We start from the raw sequence: 21,414 nt of genomic DNA, 5'->3' as shown, positions 1-21,414 counted from the left end.
CAGATTTTAAACATGCAAAGTTGCACTTTACAACACATTTTATTAACGATCAAAATTAGTGGATTTCAGTATATTTTCTGTATTTTTGCAATTTAGTGCTTTTGTGCAATTTTAGTTTTCATTTTTATTGCTCAGGATTTATGCTTGCACATTTAAACACAACATAAACTATAATTACTTGCAAAAAAGGCATATCAATTAGTCCTTTTACACATAATTCACCATTACTAAAAGGTCATCTAGTAATACATAAGAACATCCTTTTATACATAATTCACCATTACAATAGCATTTAATATTTGAAGTATTTTGAGATGTTTGTGGCATCTTTTGGCCTATTGCTCTCAAGATTCAGTGATGAAAAAAAGGTGAAAATGTTGTGTGGTGTTTACGGGTTATTTACATATATAAATAGTAAAAGAAGATTTTTTTGGCGCCTTCTTTTTTCCTCCAAAAGCTGAACACAAGCCTGGTCTTTGTTTTTTTTGCCAGTTGCCAGTTGACTAACAACACTGACAACTCACATGCCGTTTTTGTTAGTTGTTAACAGTACATGACTATTTCTGTTAAAAAAATGGGGTTTTGGAACTAAAGGTGTTGAACACGTAAAGCGTGGGACTGGAAGTGAGAAGGGCCCTATCTAGTGGGACCAAAAGTGATATTTTGCCCACTTGACTAACGGCATGTGACTTGTCACGTGCCGTTTCCGTTAGTTGTTAAAGGAATAGGACCATTTCTGTTAAAAAAAATAGGATTTCGGGATTAAAAGTGTTGAACACGTAAAGCGTGGGAGTGCAAGTCAGAAGAGCCCTAGCTAGTGGGACCAAAAGTGATATTTTGCCAAATATTTTTTATGTATTTCAATTGCATTATTTCAGATAATAGATACTTTTCTATAATTTTAAATTGTTCAGTATGATTTTATTTTTTGTACATTTTACTAATTATATTACTATTAAACTAATCAGTAGTTTATATCTATAACAATAAATTAAAATTTCATATAGTATATATTATGCAATCTATTTTATTACTTATAAATTTATATAAAAATTTGGTGATTCCCTTGATTTAAATCTAATAACAGTAATAATAAAAAAAAAAAAAATTTAAACTCGAGCTTATCATATAGAAGTCGAGCTCGAGCCAAAAAACTCAAAATCGACCCATTGACACGCCTACAATAGATAAGATAAAATAGTTGTAAAATAAAGACAGAAATTAAAAATAAAAATAAAAATTGATGGTGATGGAGGCATCTTTCTTATATTTTAAAAATTCAAGGGGGTAAATTGAGGAAAAAAAAATTGATCGTGACGGGGCATTTTATCATTCTCAACTTACATTGGAGGGAAGGTTGCATTTTGAACTTCTAATTTGTATATCTGAGTTATGTATATACTCTTAGAACTCAACTCTCCCAAAATTTTACTATTTTTTTATAGAAAAAATTTCTAGCTCGGAGTGGGGTCGTCTTTCTCAAAGTTCATAGTATTACTAGCTAATTTGAGATATAAGTCGTTGGAAGTCAAATTATCGTTACCAATAGCACTAAAACGGGACAATAATTATCTTAAAGATAAATAATCTAACTCTTCCCTCAACTTATAATACACAACTCCAGCATAACCCCACAATAATTGGTTGTGTTGTTGTGTCTTGAGTGTTTTTAGAATGTTTAGGTAGTATTTCCATTTAGCTGTCTCTTTCCCCCATGCAGAACATGTTTTTGGTAAAAAACAAAAGAGATCCAAATCTGCCATATCATCATACTTTTATCCTTGGGACTTACAAAAGATCGCATGCCGGGCCAACATTAATCTGCCAAAAGTGACTTTTCATAGAGGGAATTGTAGGACAAATAGTTCGTCCATGGCAATCTTAAACGTGTGGGAAATACTTTTGCACAGAGGGAATTGCATTTTTTGTTACATATATTACAAATATTGGATTTTATAAGTTGAATTTTTTTTTAATTTAAATCTTCACGTATATTTTTTGTCGAATAATTAATGGGGCTGTGACATGTGTATTAATAGGACCACATTTTTTTTTATTTCAATATATATTTAACATTGTAAAATCTTGTATTTATAATCTGTTGATGGTCTGATTAACTCATGTTGTTCAACAATGTAAGATGATAATTACATCAATGTAATATTAACATTTATAAGTATATAAATTTATTGCAGATTGTGAACATATATTAATCTCAACTATAAAATACTCTTATGTATTTCAATTGCATTATTCCAGATAATAGATACTTTTCTATAATTTTAAATTGTTCAGTATGATTTTTTTTATACATTTTACTAATTATATTACTACTAAACTAATTAGTAGTTTATAATTATAACAATAAATTAGAATTTCATACTATATTTTGGTATATTTATAATATAGTGTATATTATGCAATCTATTTTATTACTTATAAATTTATGTAAAAATTTGGTGATTTTCATGATTTAATTTAATAATAATAATAAAAAAAATTCAACTTGAGCTCGAGCTAAATAACTCAAAATTGAGCTCGAACTCGAGCTCGCCAAAAAAGGTCGATATGCTAAAAAATTAACTCACAAATAATACAAATACCATTCTAAAATTTTAATTAAATATCATAACTAACCATTCCAGACCGTTCCAAATGCTAAATTAATAACTTTTTTGCCTAAATCAATATTAGGAACGAGTTTCAATAATCGATACAGTTACCATCCCAATCTGGAATGGTTTTTCGTAAACCATTCCTACATTTTTATAACGCCAACTGTAGAGACGGATTTCAATCGGTACCACATCCGTTCCAAGGACCACTCCAAATAAATTCAGTGTTCATCTAACCATTCCCGTTCCAAATACCACATTTTTTTGTTATGATATAACAAACTCGTTATATGCGGATGATTGGCGGTATCCAATCATCATCCAGCCGTGTCTAGTCAACCGAATAAGTGTGTTCTTTGATTGAAATGATATGCCCAATACGCTTTGAATGAAATTATATGTGCTTTAAGTAAAATGATTGGACAATTTGAAGGCAAAGTCACTGCCTTTCAAATGCATCCTTTCTAAATATTGGACATGTTCATCCCATTATACATTTCCAATTTCAACAAATATCCCCCTTATTCACTTTATTTTCACCAATTTATTAACTTAACTCGAAAATATTTTAGAGCATTTAAAAAATGTGTCAAAAATGATTTTTGTTATTTAAAAACTGGACAGCTAATTTATGCTATGTTTTGGGACCATTTTTTGCATTCTTTTCGGAATTATAGTGTAGGACAAATAGTTCTGTCAAATAATTAATGGAGCCGTGACATGTCTATTAATAGGACCATAAAAGTCTTGGACCACATTTTTTTTTATTTCAGTATACATTTAGTATTATAAAATCTTCTACTCTATAATATATAAGCTATGATAATTTGTTCATGATATTTTTAGCCTGAAGTTGTAAATAATTTGTTAGTATTCTGAACAATGCGTGAAATTCTTCTTTACTAGTTTCGGCTGATTTTATCATTAATGTAATAATTTATTTAAAAATTATAAGGTTTAATTATTAAATTAAATTTTAGTAAAATTAAAGCTGTCACCCCTATTATGACATACGGGAGCAAAATTGCAATTTTCCCTCACCCGTTAATTGTTTTCATTAAACAAAATTGCAATTTTCCTTCACACGTTAATTTTTTTCATTAACTTTTTCTTTGAGAATAAGTTTTGGCACGGTGATCATAAAAAAAATTGTCCGAACACTATAAAAATATTACATTTAATTATAACTAATGGCTATGATTAATAATAAATAGTCGTAGCAAAATTTATTGATTAGGGCCCGGCAACGGTTGCTAGTCGTAGTTTTTGCGAGGGTGGCTAAAATATTTGTTATAACTAAAAGTCATGACAAATACTTTTACCACAGCTAAGAATTTTTTTAAGATGAAATTTTTGCATTGATTTTATTTGCTATGATATTTAGCCATAGCCATTAATATTGTAGCCAATAATATTTTTTTTTCTAGTAGATCATGTCCATACAAAAACAAATAACAACCGTTGGAAAAGTGCGACAGAAACTTCGTGGTTCGATCGCAAATGTCGACAAAAGTTCCATTGCAGAACACCGTTGGAAAGGGTGATTAAAATATTTAGTCATATTAAATATTTTTGTTATAGATGTAGCAAATAATTTTTCATAGTGAAAAAACTAAATTTTTGATCTTTTTATTTAACTGCGAGTAATAATAGTTATTTATTATGGTTTTTAGCTATAACCATTAATATTATAGCCAATAGTAACTCTTTTTCCTAGCGTATCATTTTCTTTGTTTGTTCGTATGCGTTTTAGCCTAACCACTCCATATTAAAAAACATACATTTCAATGTGTTTATTTATTTGAATTATTAATATATTGAATTTATCTTTAAATTCAATGTATTAACCAATGTAATGAACACTTTATTATAAAAAAACATATATGAGTTTACGGGCAAATTTGCACTCATTTGTTAAAAAAGTTTTAATTAACAAATAAAAAAACTATGAATTTTTTGATTTCAGTGAGATTCTTAGTACACAGGGCATTTTGTTGTAAAATATGTTCATTATTGAATATGTAAGGACACATAAAACCCAAAAACTTTTCTCCAAAACAAAATATGCAATAATTTCGTTAATCGGAATGAAAAGAATTTGGAATTTACTTATATACGTCTACCTTTTTCTTTTACAGACAAATTAGCCAAAAAACTTTTAACACAATATAAAAAAAGTTTAAAATAAAAAATTACAATTTTAGTCTTGTAAATATAGGCGATGGTAATTTTAGTTATGTATGAATCTATTTTGGCATTTTATCAGATAATTTTAAGAATTTCGCCCATAAATGGCAAAAATGATTGGAATTCGCAAAAATGGTCAGAAACTTTACGTGAATACTTGCACATAACTAGCTCAATTGAATGCACTTTTTCAATTATTTTATCAACTGTTGGTCATTTTGTTCTCTATTAGAAAAATTTAAAATTATAAGACAAAATTATCAAAATAAATTTGTATAGAAGTAAGATTGCTATCGTTCCATACTTATAAAACTAAAATCGCAAATTTTTTATTCAAAATATTACTTGCATATTATAGCATAGGTAATAATTATTATATGCCTAGTGAGTGGCACTATTAGATTATTTAAACTGTGAAATGTAAAATACGTATATATAGTTGGAATATAAAAATGCTCCGACTTGATCCGAATACCGTCACATCAAGGGCATATACAAGCTAATGAGCTTCCGAAGAAAATATCCCTTGCATTCAGTTCCCACTTTTCACATTGTTTACACTATTCACATGGCATTGACATGAATTTGGAGATCAAAAGATTCGATTGATCAACAGGATATACACCACAAAAAAAATCTACTATTCGCTATAAATTTATATTTATGATTTAAATTCATGATAAATTGCTATATTTAATCACCATTAATAAAAGTTAATGTAAAAATTCAAATTATCATCCACCATGAAAATTATTTTTACCATGGTTATGAGTCATGACAAATGTTTCAGCTATGGTTTTTTAGCCGTAACAATGTTTTAGCTCCACTTCAAAAAACCACGGCCAATAGCCGTTGCGTGCCTGTGGTAAAAAATTATTTAGTACTTAGTTCCGTAGAATATGATATGGGGATCAACACTTTTTAATTATCTATTGTATGAGATTTTAAATATGGTCTCAATATTAAGAAACTCGACACTATGCTTTAAGAAATTTTCAAAATAGTCCAAAAATTGAAAAAACTCAACACGTTGAGTCTCTTGTCCAAATTTTCATAGAAAAAGTAAAAGGCAAGGGCACGTACAACATGCGTGTCCGTTAGTTGTGTGAGTAGTCAATCTAACGAACACGCTCAGTGCACATGTCTTTGTCGTTTATTTTTTATGGAAACTTGGACGTGAGATTAAAATTTGGTTAAGTATAAAACTGAATGTGTTGACTTTTCTCAATTTTAAAAATATTTAAAAAATTTCATAAAATAAAAAAATAAAAATGTTGAAATCTCTATCCCATGAGAATAAAAATATAATTTTGCGGGATATGGCGTGACACTTCTCAGTGGTTCAATGCTTGAAAAAGAAGTTTTGTTAGTGAAGTCAAAAAGATAAAAATACGACTGGAAAATTCAAATTTGATTCTACTGACTACTATATATAGACATCAAGCCTCTTAAGTAGTTCAGACAGGAAAAGGAGAAAGCAAAAGCATTCCCATATGCCAAAGATGGCTAATTTCATGTCTTTTATCACCCTTATTTGCATTCTTTCTCTCAGTCCACGCCCTGCATTTGCAGCTGATACACCAGAAGCAAGCAGTTTACGAACATATATTGTTCATGTCGAGAGACCTGATGGAGAAGAACTTGTCCCCCAGTCCGCGAGAAGCAGCAATCGTATGATTTTCTCATATCGTGAGGTGTTTATAGGATTTGCTGCTAGATTATCACCAGACGAGGTGAAAGACATGGAAAAGAAGGAGGGATTCGTTTATGCAAGACCTGATGAAATGCTGTCCTTGCACACAACTCATTCTCCCAGTTTTTTGGGATTGAATCAGAACACAGGTTTTTGGAAGGAGTCCAATTACGGTAGAGGTGTGATTATTGGAGTCTTGGATACTGGAATATTTCCTCAACACCCGTCCTTTAGCGACGTTGGGATGCCGAGGCCACCGGCTAAATGGAAGGGGAGGTGCGAGAGGAATACCATAACATGCAACAATAAGATCATTGGAGCTAGGTACTTTGTACAGTCTGATGACCAAAATGCTGGCCATGGCACTCACTGTGCCGGAACTGCTGCAGGGAACTTTGTGAGAGGTGCAAACATTTTCGGCCTTGCTAACGGGACAGCAGCCGGCATTGCACCATATGCTCACCTAGCCATTTACAAAGTATGTGATGTAACATGTCCAACAAGCAGCATACTTGCTGGAATTGACGCTGCTGTGGCGGATGGTGTGGATGTGCTCTCCATTTCTCTTTCTTCAGCTGGAAATAATTTCGCCCAGGATCTTACAGCAGTAGGTGCCTTCGGTGCTATGGAGAAGGGCGTATTCGTTAGCTGCTCAGCGGGAAACCGCGGTCCATTTAGCTACACTCTATCCAACCCCGCACCTTGGGTCCTCACTGTTGGTGCAAGTACCACGGATAGAAAAACAAGAGCCACGGCAGTGCTTGGAGACTCCCAACTGTTCCATGGTGTATCTGCTTTTCAGCCAAACAATTTTCCCACAACAATGTTGCCTCTTTTGTATGCAGGAACGCTCAATCCTAGTGATCCAATGGCTCGATTCTGCAGCAGATCCTCATTGAACAGTATGGACCTTCGAGGGAAAATAGTATTGTGTGATATTGGCGGAGTAACAGCAGTTGAAAAAGGACAGGCAATAAGAAGTGCTGGTGGTGCCGCCATGATTCTGGTAAACGATGAATCTTATGCAAACACAATCTTGGCAGATCCCCATGTCCTTCCTGCAACACATGTTAGTCATGCAGATGGATTAAGGATTAAAGCTTACATAAACTCAGCGAGAGCACCAGTTGCCACAATTCGTTTTAGTGGTACTTTGTTAGGTGATAATCGTGCACCCGTTGTTGCTGCCTTCTCCTCTAGAGGACCAAACTCTCTAAGCCCTGGCATCCTCAAGCCCGACATTTTAGGCCCTGGAGTTGACATTCTTGGACCATGGAATATTGCTCTTGAAAATAATCCAAACACAAATTTCAGATTCAACATGGTTTCAGGTACCTCAATGGCATGTCCACACCTTAGTGGCGTGGCAGCACTACTCAAAAGTGCGCATCCTAACTGGTCTCCAGCTGCAATTAAGTCAGCAATCATGACCACTGCAGATGTCGTAAATCATGCAGGGGGCGCAATCCAGGACGAAAGGTTCCTTCCAGCCGGCATCTTTGCCACTGGGTCCGGCCATGTGAATCCATCCAGAGCAAATGATCCAGGACTAGTCTACGACATTCAACCCCAAGATTACATTCCTTATTTGTGTGGTTTAAACTACACAAACAGCCAAGTCAGCAGTATTGTAGGGCGCCGGGTGAATTGCTTAGAGGAGTCACACATACCAGAAGCCCAACTCAACTATCCTTCTTTCGCCCTCACTTTCGCGCCTTCATCGACTACTCAGGTGTATACCAGGACCGTAACAAACGTTGGCGATCCTATCTCATCTTACAATGTGGAAATTTTCCCACCATCAGGGATTGATGTTCGTGTCTTTCCCACTACACTCAACTTCACACGGGTAAACCAACAAATGCATTATCTGGTCACATTCAGCAGATTGACATCTACACTGAATGGCGTAGTTGTTCGAGGTTTCTTGAGATGGACTTCTTCCAAGCATTCTGTTAGGAGCCCTATTGCAGTTATACTGCAGTGATATCCCTGAAAGTATTACTTGATCAAATATTGGAATAAGTTATATATAACAATAATGAGGTGTTATAAATAAGGATCAATATAAACACCTTGGAATAAAAGTCTGGCCTGATCTTGCCCTTTTATCTGAAATGTCCTATTGTCTCCCAGTTTCCTATTTGAACTTGTAATTATATTAATTACTGCATGGGCTTCTAATCTTACGCAAAAAAACATTGATGGTTTCTGTAATTACGTAAAAAATACGAGTGATTTGTGCTAATAGACCATGGATAATAAGTGTAATATAATCATCCTTTTATAAAATTATAAACACCAGCCTCAAACTCTGGTTGGTATGTCCTTGTTCTCAATTGTCCTAATATTGTTAGCTAAATTACATCCACATAGAAACATAATTTAAATAAAGTACCTACATTTTCCTACATTGACATAACTATTTCTTTTTATTAATATCAAACACGGTGCACAATTTTAGGAACAATTATCACTTACTTTAATGCAACAAATGAATCTAAATAAAGACAATATATATTACAATTTGAAGAAAAAAATTAATTATAAAAAGGAATTTAATATTATATATAGGAATCGCTTAGTCAGCTTCAGGTTTATGTGGCTGTACACATGGCTGTACACGTGGATAAATGGCCCGACACATTAGCAAGAAAATGACACGTATGCAATTTTCGGCTAATATTCAAAAGTTGGCCGAAAGAACATGGATAAACCTAAACTGAACTAAATTTCATCAATTTTAGAATTTAAAAGACTTAAAAAAAAAAGTTGTAGGATTAAAATTAATATTAGATATATGTAGCAGACTAAAAAAATAATTTTTCCTTTTATATTATGTTGTAATGTAAATTATTATGTTTTAGCATAAATAGTTTGATATTTTATATTATTTCTATATTTGAAAAAGGTAAATTAATTTCTTTATTTTTAAAAATATTTTTAATATTTTTAATTATTTTTAATTAAATTAATTAAAAAAATAATTATTTTAAATAATCGCCCCCTTCTTGTTAAGTTGTGAAGATTGATTTGAAAAAGAAGAATAACCCGATTCAACTTAGAAATCCCAAGTTGAGTTGGAGAAGGATGGCCCGATTCAACTTAGAAATCCCAAGTTGAGTTGGAAAAGGATAAGTCATGGCTATAAATACTACTCTTATTAGCATTGTTTTGTAGAGTAGAATAGAGTAGAGTAGAGAGAAAAAGAAAGAGTTGAGACGAGAGTGAGTGTTGTCTTTCACGTGTGGTGAAGACTTACATATAAGTGTGTGTGTGTGTTGTACTCCTCAATTTTCCTCCTCTTTGAGTGTTTTCTCCTGGCTTAGTATTGCCCACAGACGTAGGATTTATATCCGAACGGGGTTAACAATTCGTGTGTCTTTTATCGCCTTCATATTCCAGCTGTTGTCTATCTTAACCCGATCCATTTCCTAATAACTGGTATCAAGAGCCTCTAGTCGAACGGTTCAATGGTTCCGACTTTGGGTTTTGGCGTATGCAGATGGAGGCCTACCTGTACGGGAAGGACCTGTACGAACTACTTGTAGAGAAGCCCTAGAAGATGAGTGATGAAGAATGGAAGGTGCTCGATCGAAAGGCGATGAGCGCAAAAAATCCTGTCGCTCTCTCGGAATATCGCCTATCATGTGAAGGGAGCGAATAGCACGAAGGAAGTCCTACAGACTCTTGCCGAAATGTACGAGAAACCCTCAGCAATGAACAAGGTCATGCTGATGAAGAAACTATTCAGGTTGCAGATGGAGGAGAGGAAGTCGGTGGTCGATCACCTCAATAACTTCAACCAACTCACGACACAGCTGGCATCTGTGGATATCGTGTTTGACGATAAGGTAAAAGCGTTAATTTTACTCTCATCTTTACCTAACAGTTGGGATGTAGTTGTTACTTCGGTGAGCCCTTCGTCTGGGAAGGAGAAGATGAAGTTCAACAACATCAAGGACATGATGTTGAATGAGGAAACCCGTAGAAAGCAAACGGGTGGATCATCTGGCTCTGTACTACATACAGAGTCCAGAGGGAGACCTGACACACGGGGTAAATACCGTGGAAGATCAAGGTCCAGGGGGAAAAACAAGGGCAAGAAGGAGATGGTGTGCTGGAACTGCGAGAAGCCCGGACACATGAAAAGCGAATGCCGGGCGCCAAAGAAGGAAAAGGAGGGCCGGACAGCGAATGCTGCAACGGAAGAGATCACGGATGCACTCTTGTTGAGTGTGAGCAGTTCTTCTGATGATTGGGTCGTGGATTCAGGGGCCTCATTCCACTCATGCAGCAACAAAGACATCATGGAGCCATACACCTCAGGTGATTTTGGCTTAGTTTATCTTGCAGATAACAAACCCCTCAAGATTGTAGGAAAGGGAGATGTGCGGATCAAATCAACGAATGGGTCATGCTGGACCCTACATGATGTGAGACACATACCAGGACTGAAAAGGAACTTGATCTCAGTCGGACAGCTGGATAGTGATGGATTCCACACGACGTTTGGAGACGCGAAGTGGAAGATCAGTCGGGGAGCAATGACTTTGGCTCGAGGACTAAAGTCGGGAACGCTCTACATGGCGGGAGGATCCAGTTCAAACATCACCTTTGCAGGAACTGTATCGCAGGCTAACCTATGGCACAATCGCTTGGGCCACATGAGCGAGAAAGGAATGAACGTACTGAAGTCAAAAAGACGGTTGCCCGAGATAAAATCGGTAGAGGTGGGTCATTGTGAACACTGCGTGTTCAGAAAGCAGAAGCGGGTGAGCTTCTTGACCACAGGAAGAACTCTGAGGAAAGAAAAGCTGGAGCTTGTTCACACCGATTTGTGGGGGCCAGCACCAGTGTCATCTCTTGGTGGATCAACGTACTACATGACATTCGTCGATGACTCCACTAGAAAGGTATGGGTGTATTTCTTAAAAAGAAAATCTGATGCCTTTGACACATTCAAGAGATGGAGGGCACTAGTGGAAAATGAGACAGGTCTAAGTGAAATGTCTCAGATCGGCTAACGGTGGCAAGTACAGCAGTGAAGGTATCAAGAATTACTGTGCCGACCATGGAATCCGAATGCAGAAAACAATCCCGGGGACACCTCAGCAAAATGGCGTTGCTGAGAGGATGAACAGAACACTGAATGAGCGTGCGAGATGCATGCGATTGAAGAGCGGACTGCCAAAGATGTTTTGGGCAGATGCAGTCAACACGGCTGCTTTCTTGATCAATCGAAAGCCTTCTGTCCCTTGAACAACAAGAAACCAGAAGAGGTATGGAGTGGTAAGAAAGTGGATCTTTCTTTCTTACGTACTTTTGGTTGTTCAGCCTATATTTTGAACGATGATCGGACTAAGCTGGATGCTGAGTCGATTAAATGTACATTCATTGGGTATGGGACTGACGAATTTGGGTATAGATTCTGGGATGATCAAAACCGGAAAATAATTCGTAGGAGGAATGTTATATTCAATGAGGATGTAATGTACAACGACAGGAAGGTAAGCCCGAGACGATGACAAGAAGGAAAGGGAATTTGTTGATCTCGACATTTCAAATTCCGGGATCATGAGACCAGCAGATACAGATTCAGTGGGAGTTTAAACGGACGAAATCGAACAGACGGAGATAGAGCCAGAACCAGCATCGGAGGAACCGATTGCTGAAAATAGCACACCCTTGGCACTAGGTTGAGAACCGAGGCTGAGAAGGGCCCCAGATAGGTACTCCCCTTCTCTTTATTACTTGCTTTTGTCTGATTGTGGGGAACCCGAATGTTACGCAGAGGCAGTCAACGATGCCCACAAGAGCAAGTGGGAGCTTGCGATGAACGACGAGATGAACTCGTTGAAGAAAAATGATACATGGGAATTGTGTCAGCTCCCAAAAGGAAAGAAGGCCCTACAGAACAGATGGGTCTATCGGATTAAGGAAGATCAGAAGGGAAGAAGCGGTACAAGGCAAGACTCGTAGTAAAGAGATTCCAACAAAGATATGGGATTGACTTTACTGATGTTTTTACACCTGTTGTCAAGTTAACTACTATTCGTCTTGTGTTGAGCATGGTAGCGGCAGAGAACTTGGAGTTACAACAGATGGATGTGAAGACAGCCTTCCTACACGGGGATCTTGAGGAGGAGATATACATGGTACAACCAGAGGGGTATAATGGAGATGATCAGCAGGTGTGTCGCCTGAAGAAAAGCCTGTATGGATTGAAACAGGCTCCGCGGCAGTGGTACAGGAAGTTTGACAACTTCATGCTAGAGATAGATTTCTCTAGATGCAACGCTGATCATTGCTGCCACGTAAAGAGGTTCGATGAGTTTTTTATCATTCTATTCCTGTATGTTGATGACATGTTGATAGCAGGATCAAATGTCAAGGAGATCAATAGGCTCAAGAATCAGTTGTCGAGAAAGTTTGACATGAAAGATCTTGGCGAAGCAAGGCAGATATTGAGCATGAAAATCACAAGGGACAAAGGTACTGGTAAATTGTGGTTATCTCAATCTGATTATATTGAGAAGGTATTATGCAGATTCAAGATGGAAAAAGCAAAACCGGTTGGAACGCCATTGGGAAATCAGTTCAAACTATCCAACAGTGATTCGCCCCAGACTGACTCTGAACGTGCAAAGATGAGAGTCACACCGTATGCCTCAGCAATTGGGAGCCTGATGTATGCTATGATCTGTACTCGACCGGATATAGCACATGCAGTAGGAGTAGTTAGCCGTTTTATGAGCAATCCAGGAGTGATGCACTGGGAAGCTGTGAAATAGATTCTTAGGTACCTAAGGGGTACTAAGGACCGAGCATTGGTATTTGGTAAGGGCAAGCTTACCTTGTTTGGGTTTGTTGACGTTGATTTTGCAGGGAGTGACTATGACAAATGGAGGAGCACTACAGGATACGTGTTCACATATGGTGGTACAACCGTATCCTGGGTCTCAAAGCTGCAGAAGGTTGTCACACTGTCCATGACGGAAGCTGAGTACGTGACAGTTACTGAGGCGGCTAAGGAGCTCATTTGGCTGCAACACTTCTTGGGTGAATTTGGGAAATCTCAGGCAGATGTGATTTCTCAAAGCTGCAGAAGGTTGTCACACTGTCCATGACGGAAGCTGAGTACGTGACAGTTACTGAGGCGGCTAAGGAGCTCATTTGGCTGCAACACTTCTTGGGTGAATTTGGGAAATCTCAGGCAGATGTGATTCTTCATAGCGATAGCCAGAGTGCGATCCATCTGGCAAAGAATCCCGCGTTCCATTCGCGGACAAAGCACATCGAGATCAAGTACCATTTCATCCGAAAACTTCTGGAGAAGAAGGCACTGCAGTTGGAGAAGATCCAAGGAGAAAAGAACCCTGCGGATATGCTGACCAAGGCGGTTGCGATGGAGAAGTTGAAGCTGTGTACGGCTTCGAATGGCCTTGATGACTAGAGTGGACAAACCCGGCGGTACCAAGAAAGAAGTGGAGAAAAGCTAATCAATCTTCAAGTGGGAGATTGTTAAGTTGTGAAGATTGATTTGAAGAAGAAGGATAACCCGATTCAACTTAGAAATCCCAAGTTGAGTTGGAGAAGGATAACCCGATTCAACTTAGAAATCCCAAGTTGAGTTGGAGAAGGATGACCCGATTCAATTTAGAAATCCCAAGTTGAGTTGGAAAATGATAAGTCATGGCTATAAATACTACTCTTATTAGCATTATTTTGTAGAGTAGAATAGAGTAGAGTAGAGAGAAAAAGAAAGAGTTGAGACGAGAGTGAGTGTTGTCTTTCACGTGTGGTGAAGACTTACATATAAGTGTGTGTGTGTTGTACTCCTCAATTTTCCTCCTTTTTGAGTGTTTTCTCCTGGCTTGGTATTGCCCCCAGACGTAGGATTTACATCCGAACTGGGTTAACAATTCGTATGTCTTTTATCACCTTCATATTCCAACTGTTGTCCATCTTAACCCGATCCATTTTCTAACACTTCTCACCACCATATTTGGGAGACACCGCTCATCACATCGGAGGGTGACCTTGCCGTCGCGGTCGCCCACTACAGAGGAAACATCGCTGGTGCAATTGCCCTCCACCTCTGGTCGACCCCATAGCCCAAATCTATTTGCGGTCTAGGAGACGCCATGAGGGGCGACAGTGTCGCCGCTTGCCCCTTCTGTGGGGAGCAGCTTAGGGGGAGGGGGGGATTGGGTGGGCGTTTTTCAAATAATAATTTATTTTTTTATATATTATAATTATATCAAACATGTAAGAATACAAATTCGTGATGCACCACCAACTTTAGTTTATGTATGATACCTTGATTAAAATGTACCGTTGCAAATTTGATGAAGATATACCAAAAAAAAAAAAAAAGAAAAGAAATTTGATGCTTAATCAATATAGATGTTGTATGGGTTGTGATATTGTAATGCTGTAGAAATACAAATAAAAGGATGCTTTCAATATGTATAGATTTTGGATTTAGAGACGTAATCGTGACAAGAAAATAGGTGTTGGAATATAGCCTTCAAAATTTGGAAGTTTGGGACTGACTTTGAGACTAACAAAACTATTAAATTTACTATACATTTGTGACAGATTTTGATAATCACACAAATCTCATTACCCCAAGAATGAAAAACACAAACACAACTACAAGAATTCTCCTATAAATATCCCATTCTGCAGAGCTCTGAGAAACCACACAGATATTTACTCAATCATAGATTACTACAAGAGCGAAGGAGGAGCAAAAGCTAAGGATGCCGTTAATTAGTGAAGGTACTGAAATGAAATTATTTTTTAGTTAATTGCGAACATGTTTCCATCTTGACTTCATATGCAGCTTAATTTCTTTGGGTAAATTTCTTTGAGAGTACATATCAATAAAATTACAATTCTAAAAGGTCCATTTGTAACTTTATGAAAAAAATCAAATATTTGTATAATTAGACCTAATCAGGGTGTAACTCAATATATTTATCCTAATTCTTTGGTCCATGCAGGTAAGAGCTCGTGCCTGAGTTAGTTGGGGTGTGTGGAGAGATCGCAGTAAAGACAATTGAGAAAGAGAACTGTTTGGTCACTGCTCTTCTTGTTCCCCCGGCAATAACAACTAAAGATTTCAGATGTGATCGAGTATTTGTTCACATTGATAAAAAAGGCATCGTTGAACTGGCGCCTGTTATCGGTTAAAACAAATGGATGATCAAATCCTCACTAATTCAAACATATTAGTTTGGATTCGAATAAGTTTGGTCCAAGTTAAAATAGGTCCAATTAATACGTTATTTATGAATGCTGATTGTGGTTTCTATGTAATGTGTGTGTCAATAAATAGTGTGGCAGGTTTCATCTTTGTTCACATTTGGGACATCTAAAGTGTTATGAGAAACTTGTCCCTCGTAATAAATGGTGTCAAATTTCGGGTCATGTATTGGAGCATGAAAACATGTTCATGCCAATAAATGTCGTTTTATTCCTTTTCTATAGTTGCTTTGTTATTCTTTAATTGTACTTTTTTCGCCACCCAATTAAAGAGGTTACTGAGACTACAAAGAAAAAGTGATCGTATTAAAATTATTATTAATTAAACGTATTAAACAACAAGAATTTTTATTTTGCCAACTATCATGATTTGCATTGTTGAAATGATGACATTTCTAGAAAAAATGTCACTGGAAATAATGAATAACAAAAATTTATACATAAAATTATCATTGTAAATAACTAAGTGATACATGTATACAATTAACATTATATTTGTGTTACCATTAAGTTGTTACTGTAGACACGCCCCTATCAAAAAATGGTAACAATTTTGTGCATAATTCTTGTTATTAATAATTATATTTTGATAAAAATAAAATTATTGTGATTACTTATTTTATGTACATCTCTTGTTGTCATTTCAAATTTTGTCAACAATACTATGTCAAGATTTTAATGGTAAAAAGTAGTAAAGAAATATATAATAATTAAAAGAAATTTTTTCATAAATTTATTGGCAACGAAATTTTAGCAAAGAAAAATATTTGGTTGTTAAAAGTATTAATGTTAAAGTGCAAACAATCCCTGATCCTCCGTGGCAAATTTTGTTGAAAATTGCTAAAGACTAACTTTTAGCAAATTTTGCTGTGGACTTTATAATATTTCCAACGAGATTTGTGATAATATATTTTTGTGACAACTTCGTTAAAAAATCTTATTTCATTTGCAATGAGTGAAATTACATCGCATTGTTTGCAACGAAAATTTTTGCTATAATCGGTAGCAAAATTTGCTATAAGAAAAACGGTTATCATAGTTTTCACAATACTTCCAAGTTTTCAAAATTCTAAAGAATTGGAAAAAAAATTCAAAAATGGAAGGAAAAGGGTAGATTGTTCATAAATCTGAGCATATGTCAGGGGTTTGGAGATGCCGATTGATGGAACAATTCATAGTTGACTTATCTACGTTGTGCACCTCAGTATAAAAAATATAACCATTTACGAAATAGCACGGAATGTTGTGACCTCAGCTGTAGGATCCCTAGGATCCCAATAATGCAAGTTCAAAATCTCATTGTCCGTGTAATCCAATTGGAATTTAACCTGTGTTGCAAATATTAGAGAAACCTTATATTGACAAATCACAATTGTAACACAATTTAAAAGACACAACTTACACGACGTTTGAACCAATCCTTGAATTAAGTAGCTATTAGCTCATTAATAATAGGGTCCTTCGCATGATGGTACGTGTAAAGCTCATCCAAAAGACCATGTTCACATGCATATCAATACATAGGTTAAAAGTCCAAAATAACAATATGAATACACTATAATGGTATTTTTACAATTACTCGTAGTATGGCCTGACTACTTCACAATTGGTCAATATGTACGTCTCAATTATGTGGCGTTATAATCCACTAAGCCATCTCTTCTTCGATGCATCGCTACCTCGCCTAGGGTAGTTGAAAATAAACTATTGGATATGAGTGCCGTTCATACAGAGATCGTCATTTCTGTGTGGTCTCTTTCGTTTCCAAAGAATCTGGGACTCAAAGTAACGAGAAGTGAAGAGACCGATTTCTTCGACAAGGTAAGCCTCTACCATTGACGCCTTGACATGTGTTTTGTTTTTCACCTTCATTTTCAAGTCTCCAAGAAATGTAATAGCCGAATATTTATTAAAAACATAATGACACTAGAACTATTTCAAAAAACTAGAATAACTCATGTGTAATTATCTCTCATTGGATATATCTACCTGTATTGGACAGGCCCTTCCACGCACTCTTCATACGACAAGTGAACAATTAGGTGCTCCATTGAGTTGAAGAAAGCTGACGAAAATATTTTGATCAGGATTTTTTTTATTTGTAACGATACAAAATAAAAATATATATTTTTTATAATTATTTTTATTTTTTGTACTTAAATTATTTTTATTGAGGTAGGAGGTGCTGTTGTAACGGCCTTTATAATTTTAATTTTCTATAAATTATTATCTTGATCGTTATAAAAATTATTACCATGAAATAAATGTCTTTTAGTATTTTAAAATGCACGTTTTAAATGGAGGGGTCCTTTAAATTTATCATTCAAGTTATGAACATATCATAAAAAAGGATGTGTTACGTTACAATATTGCTGCTACTTTTGCAAACACTTGAAATGAAAGTGGGTTTTCTAAAAGTTGATCGATTTTTGTAATGGATTTTGTAACCGAAAGTCAATTGTAAATTTTGCAATGGATTTTTGTCACAAAAATCTAAATTTTAAAATTTCGTTGCAAAGTCCAACACAAATTAATTTCTGTTACAAAAAATCTGTTGATATAGCATTTTGTTTGTAGTCAAATATTAAACGATTAATAAGAAATGTGATAGATGTCAAGCAAATAGGAGATAATGTATAATTTTATCGATAAAATCCAAAAATTTCATGAAACAACAACAGAATTCCACTTATTTTTACATAATTAAAATTTTAAAGTGGAACACTTTGCTACAATCAATTCAAAATGCACGTTTTAAATGGAAACTGTGAAGAATACAAAATGTTTTGGACATATCATAGAAAAGGGTCCACACTTAGGGAAAAATACAAACACATTTTTCTCACCTCTGTCACTGTGACGAGGATTTCTCATCACAATACATATAATTTTACACATTTAATATTTCAAAAAAAAAAAAAAAACGTATCCACTATTAAAAAATAGAAAAATTAAAATTAAGTGATAATTTAGTCATATTAGTGTATATGTAGATTTATATATATATTAGTGCTAAGAATTCATACTTTCTCAGAATAATGACTTTCTTAATTTTAAAAGCAGCAATTATCTTGTGAAAGTTTTCACTAGTAATATATGACAAAATGTTAAATATAAATTCCTAAATAGAAATAATTAGTATCAAATGATTGATGTCATTATAGTGTGTGACTAATTGTTTGTGATGACATTTTTTTATATAATTTTAATCGATAATAATTAAATTGTATAATGAGATTAAAATTATGTTCACTTAATTTCATATCTTCGTAATAATTCCAAAATTTTCATTTAATGTTGTCAATAATATGATTTTTTGTCTTGGTGATGGTTACAGATTGATCAAATTCGTGTCATCTAAATTTTATTTGACTATTTATCTACATTAATTAATTAATTTCTCTTATTTACCATTCACTTCTATAAAATATGATCATACATGGAATGGGTTTGTTGTTAGACAGACGTCAAAATAAGGAAGGTATTTATAATTTTTTAAACAATGAAAAAATATTTATAGTTATATCAAACTTAAAAAAATGTGACTATAATTTAACCTTTATTTTATATTTGGGACTTCAAAATATGCCGCTCATTGGTTGCTATCTCAATATTATAAATCCAAAATTATATTTACGACAATTAAATCATGGAACGAATAAAATCAAATCTAAAAATAGGACAAAGCGTAAATATTCTCACACATTTAATATGTCAAAAAGAAAAAATCACACAAATCTCATTACCCCCAAGAATGAAAAACACAAAACACGACTACAAGAATTCTCCTATAAATACCCCATTCTGCAGAACTCTTAGAAACCACATACAGACATTTACTCATTCAAAGATTACAACAAGAGCAAAGGAGCAAAAGCTAAGGATGGAATTCTTGTGCCAAGGTACTGAAATGACAATGTTTTTGAGTTAATTGCAAACATGTTTCCATCTTGACTTCATGCAGCTTAATTTCTTTGGGTAAATTTCATCGACTGCCTCGACACAATTTGCAGAGGAAAAACATAAATCTTAAAATCATAACTCTAGCACAAAATCCTAACAACTAAATGAAAGTAGAAGTAATTTCCAATAAATAAATTGTCTATAGAATTAATTATTCGACGCCACTTGCATCCTTTGACTTCTTTTCGTGCTTATATATGTAGGTAAGAGCTCATGGCCTGAGCTAGTCGGGACTTGTGGAGAATTAGCAGCAAAAACCATCGAGGAGGAGAACCCCTTCGTCTCTGCCCTCATTGCTAGACCACACCAACCTGTCTCTACTATTTTCAGTTGCGCCCGAGTAGTTGTTTGGGTTGATGAGAAAGGCATTGTTGGAATTATGCCTGTCATCGGTTAAACTAAGTCAATGGAGACGATTCTTCGTAACTTCACTTGCCTTGTAGTTGGCCTGTAATATGATTAAAATAAATAAGTCGTTCGAGGGTGGTCTTGCTGTCTAATTTGATTTACTGTTTAATGTGTTTATCAATAAAATGTGAGCTTTGTGTTTGCTTAAATTTGGGACATCAGAAGTGGGACGAAAAATTTGTTCTATAGTAAAGGTGTAAATGTTTCGTCACTTTTGTGTCACGTATTGAAGCTTCATAAGATGTCATGCAAATAAATTAATTAATGTGAAGGATAATATTCCTTATTCTATACTTATATCCAGTTTTTTTCATTTTAATAATTTTTCCAATGTTGTTATGTTAGTTTTATATTATAGGAAATGGTAAACACATGTATCTGGATTAATGTAATTATTCAAATATAAACTTATTTTAAAGTATTATATAATGAAGACAATGTATTCTATACAATTACAAATACGACTTTAATTAATAAACATTTCAAAGAATCGACAAATAATTATATTTTTTTAAATTTCCACAATTATTTTCTATTAACAACATTGTATATATTATTAAGATAAAGAGATGGATAAATATATTTTTAGTAGATATATTTATTCTTATATATAAGTCATTGATTTAAAAAAGATAATATGCCAAGTGTGGATTATTAATAAAATTTTGAATAGTTGATTTCACTTAAATACGATCCAATGGTTATGAAATAAAGATACATAAAAAAATAAAAAAATAATAAAATGCTAAAATTAACCATATAGTCTACCCATCGAGTGAATGCGTTCTGTTACACCATTCAAAAAAAATATAAGGAGTCAAACGAAGCTTTTTTTTTTATATAAGGGCTTTTGCCAAATATGTGAACAACTCTATATCGATACCCCTTATATAGGATTTGCTTAAATGTTGCATGTGAGGTCTTGGTAAGTAAATCTGCCAAATATTCGCTTGACCTTATCTTTTTTATACCAGTTTCACTTTTCTTTTGGAGCTGGTGTGTATAAACGAACTTTGGTGAATTATACTTCATCTTACCTCATTTAATATAACCTTCGTAATTGGGTGATGCACCATAACCTTGTGTGACGCCCCAAAAATAATAATATATAATTGGGGGATTAATTGATAAATTTTTATGAAATTTAGTTAATTAGTAAATAAATTATGGGCCATAATTGGAATACAATAACACTTGAATGAATTAAATTGGAGTTCGTTATAATATTTTGGGACAATTTATATTAATTAAGAAATTAGGAAGGACGTAATGGGT

The 21,414-nt window shown here is 34.7% G+C and overlaps 1 protein-coding gene and 1 long non-coding RNA gene across 2 annotated transcripts; both read left to right on the top strand.

Moving 5' to 3' along the window:
• LOC105164325 (subtilisin-like protease SBT1.2) lies at nucleotides 6,275-8,606 on the top strand. The gene has a single exon (XM_011082943.2). It carries the CDS (start codon nucleotides 6,296-6,298, stop codon nucleotides 8,480-8,482), a length of 2,187 nt encoding a protein of 728 aa, XP_011081245.2. The 5' UTR covers nucleotides 6,275-6,295; the 3' UTR covers nucleotides 8,483-8,606.
• On the top strand, nucleotides 19,583-20,410 carry LOC105164323. Its single transcript, XR_848016.2, has 2 exons — nucleotides 19,583-19,670; nucleotides 19,935-20,410. It is a non-coding gene; the product is annotated as an uncharacterized LOC105164323 (long non-coding RNA).

The sequence above is a fragment of the Sesamum indicum genome, linkage group LG6, assembly GCF_000512975.1.
Source record: "Sesamum indicum cultivar Zhongzhi No. 13 linkage group LG6, S_indicum_v1.0, whole genome shotgun sequence".
NCBI classification, from domain to species: Eukaryota; Viridiplantae; Streptophyta; class Magnoliopsida; order Lamiales; family Pedaliaceae; genus Sesamum; species Sesamum indicum.
The sequence above is the reverse complement of the archived record's forward strand: the minus strand, read 5'-3'. Positions and strand labels throughout refer to the sequence as shown.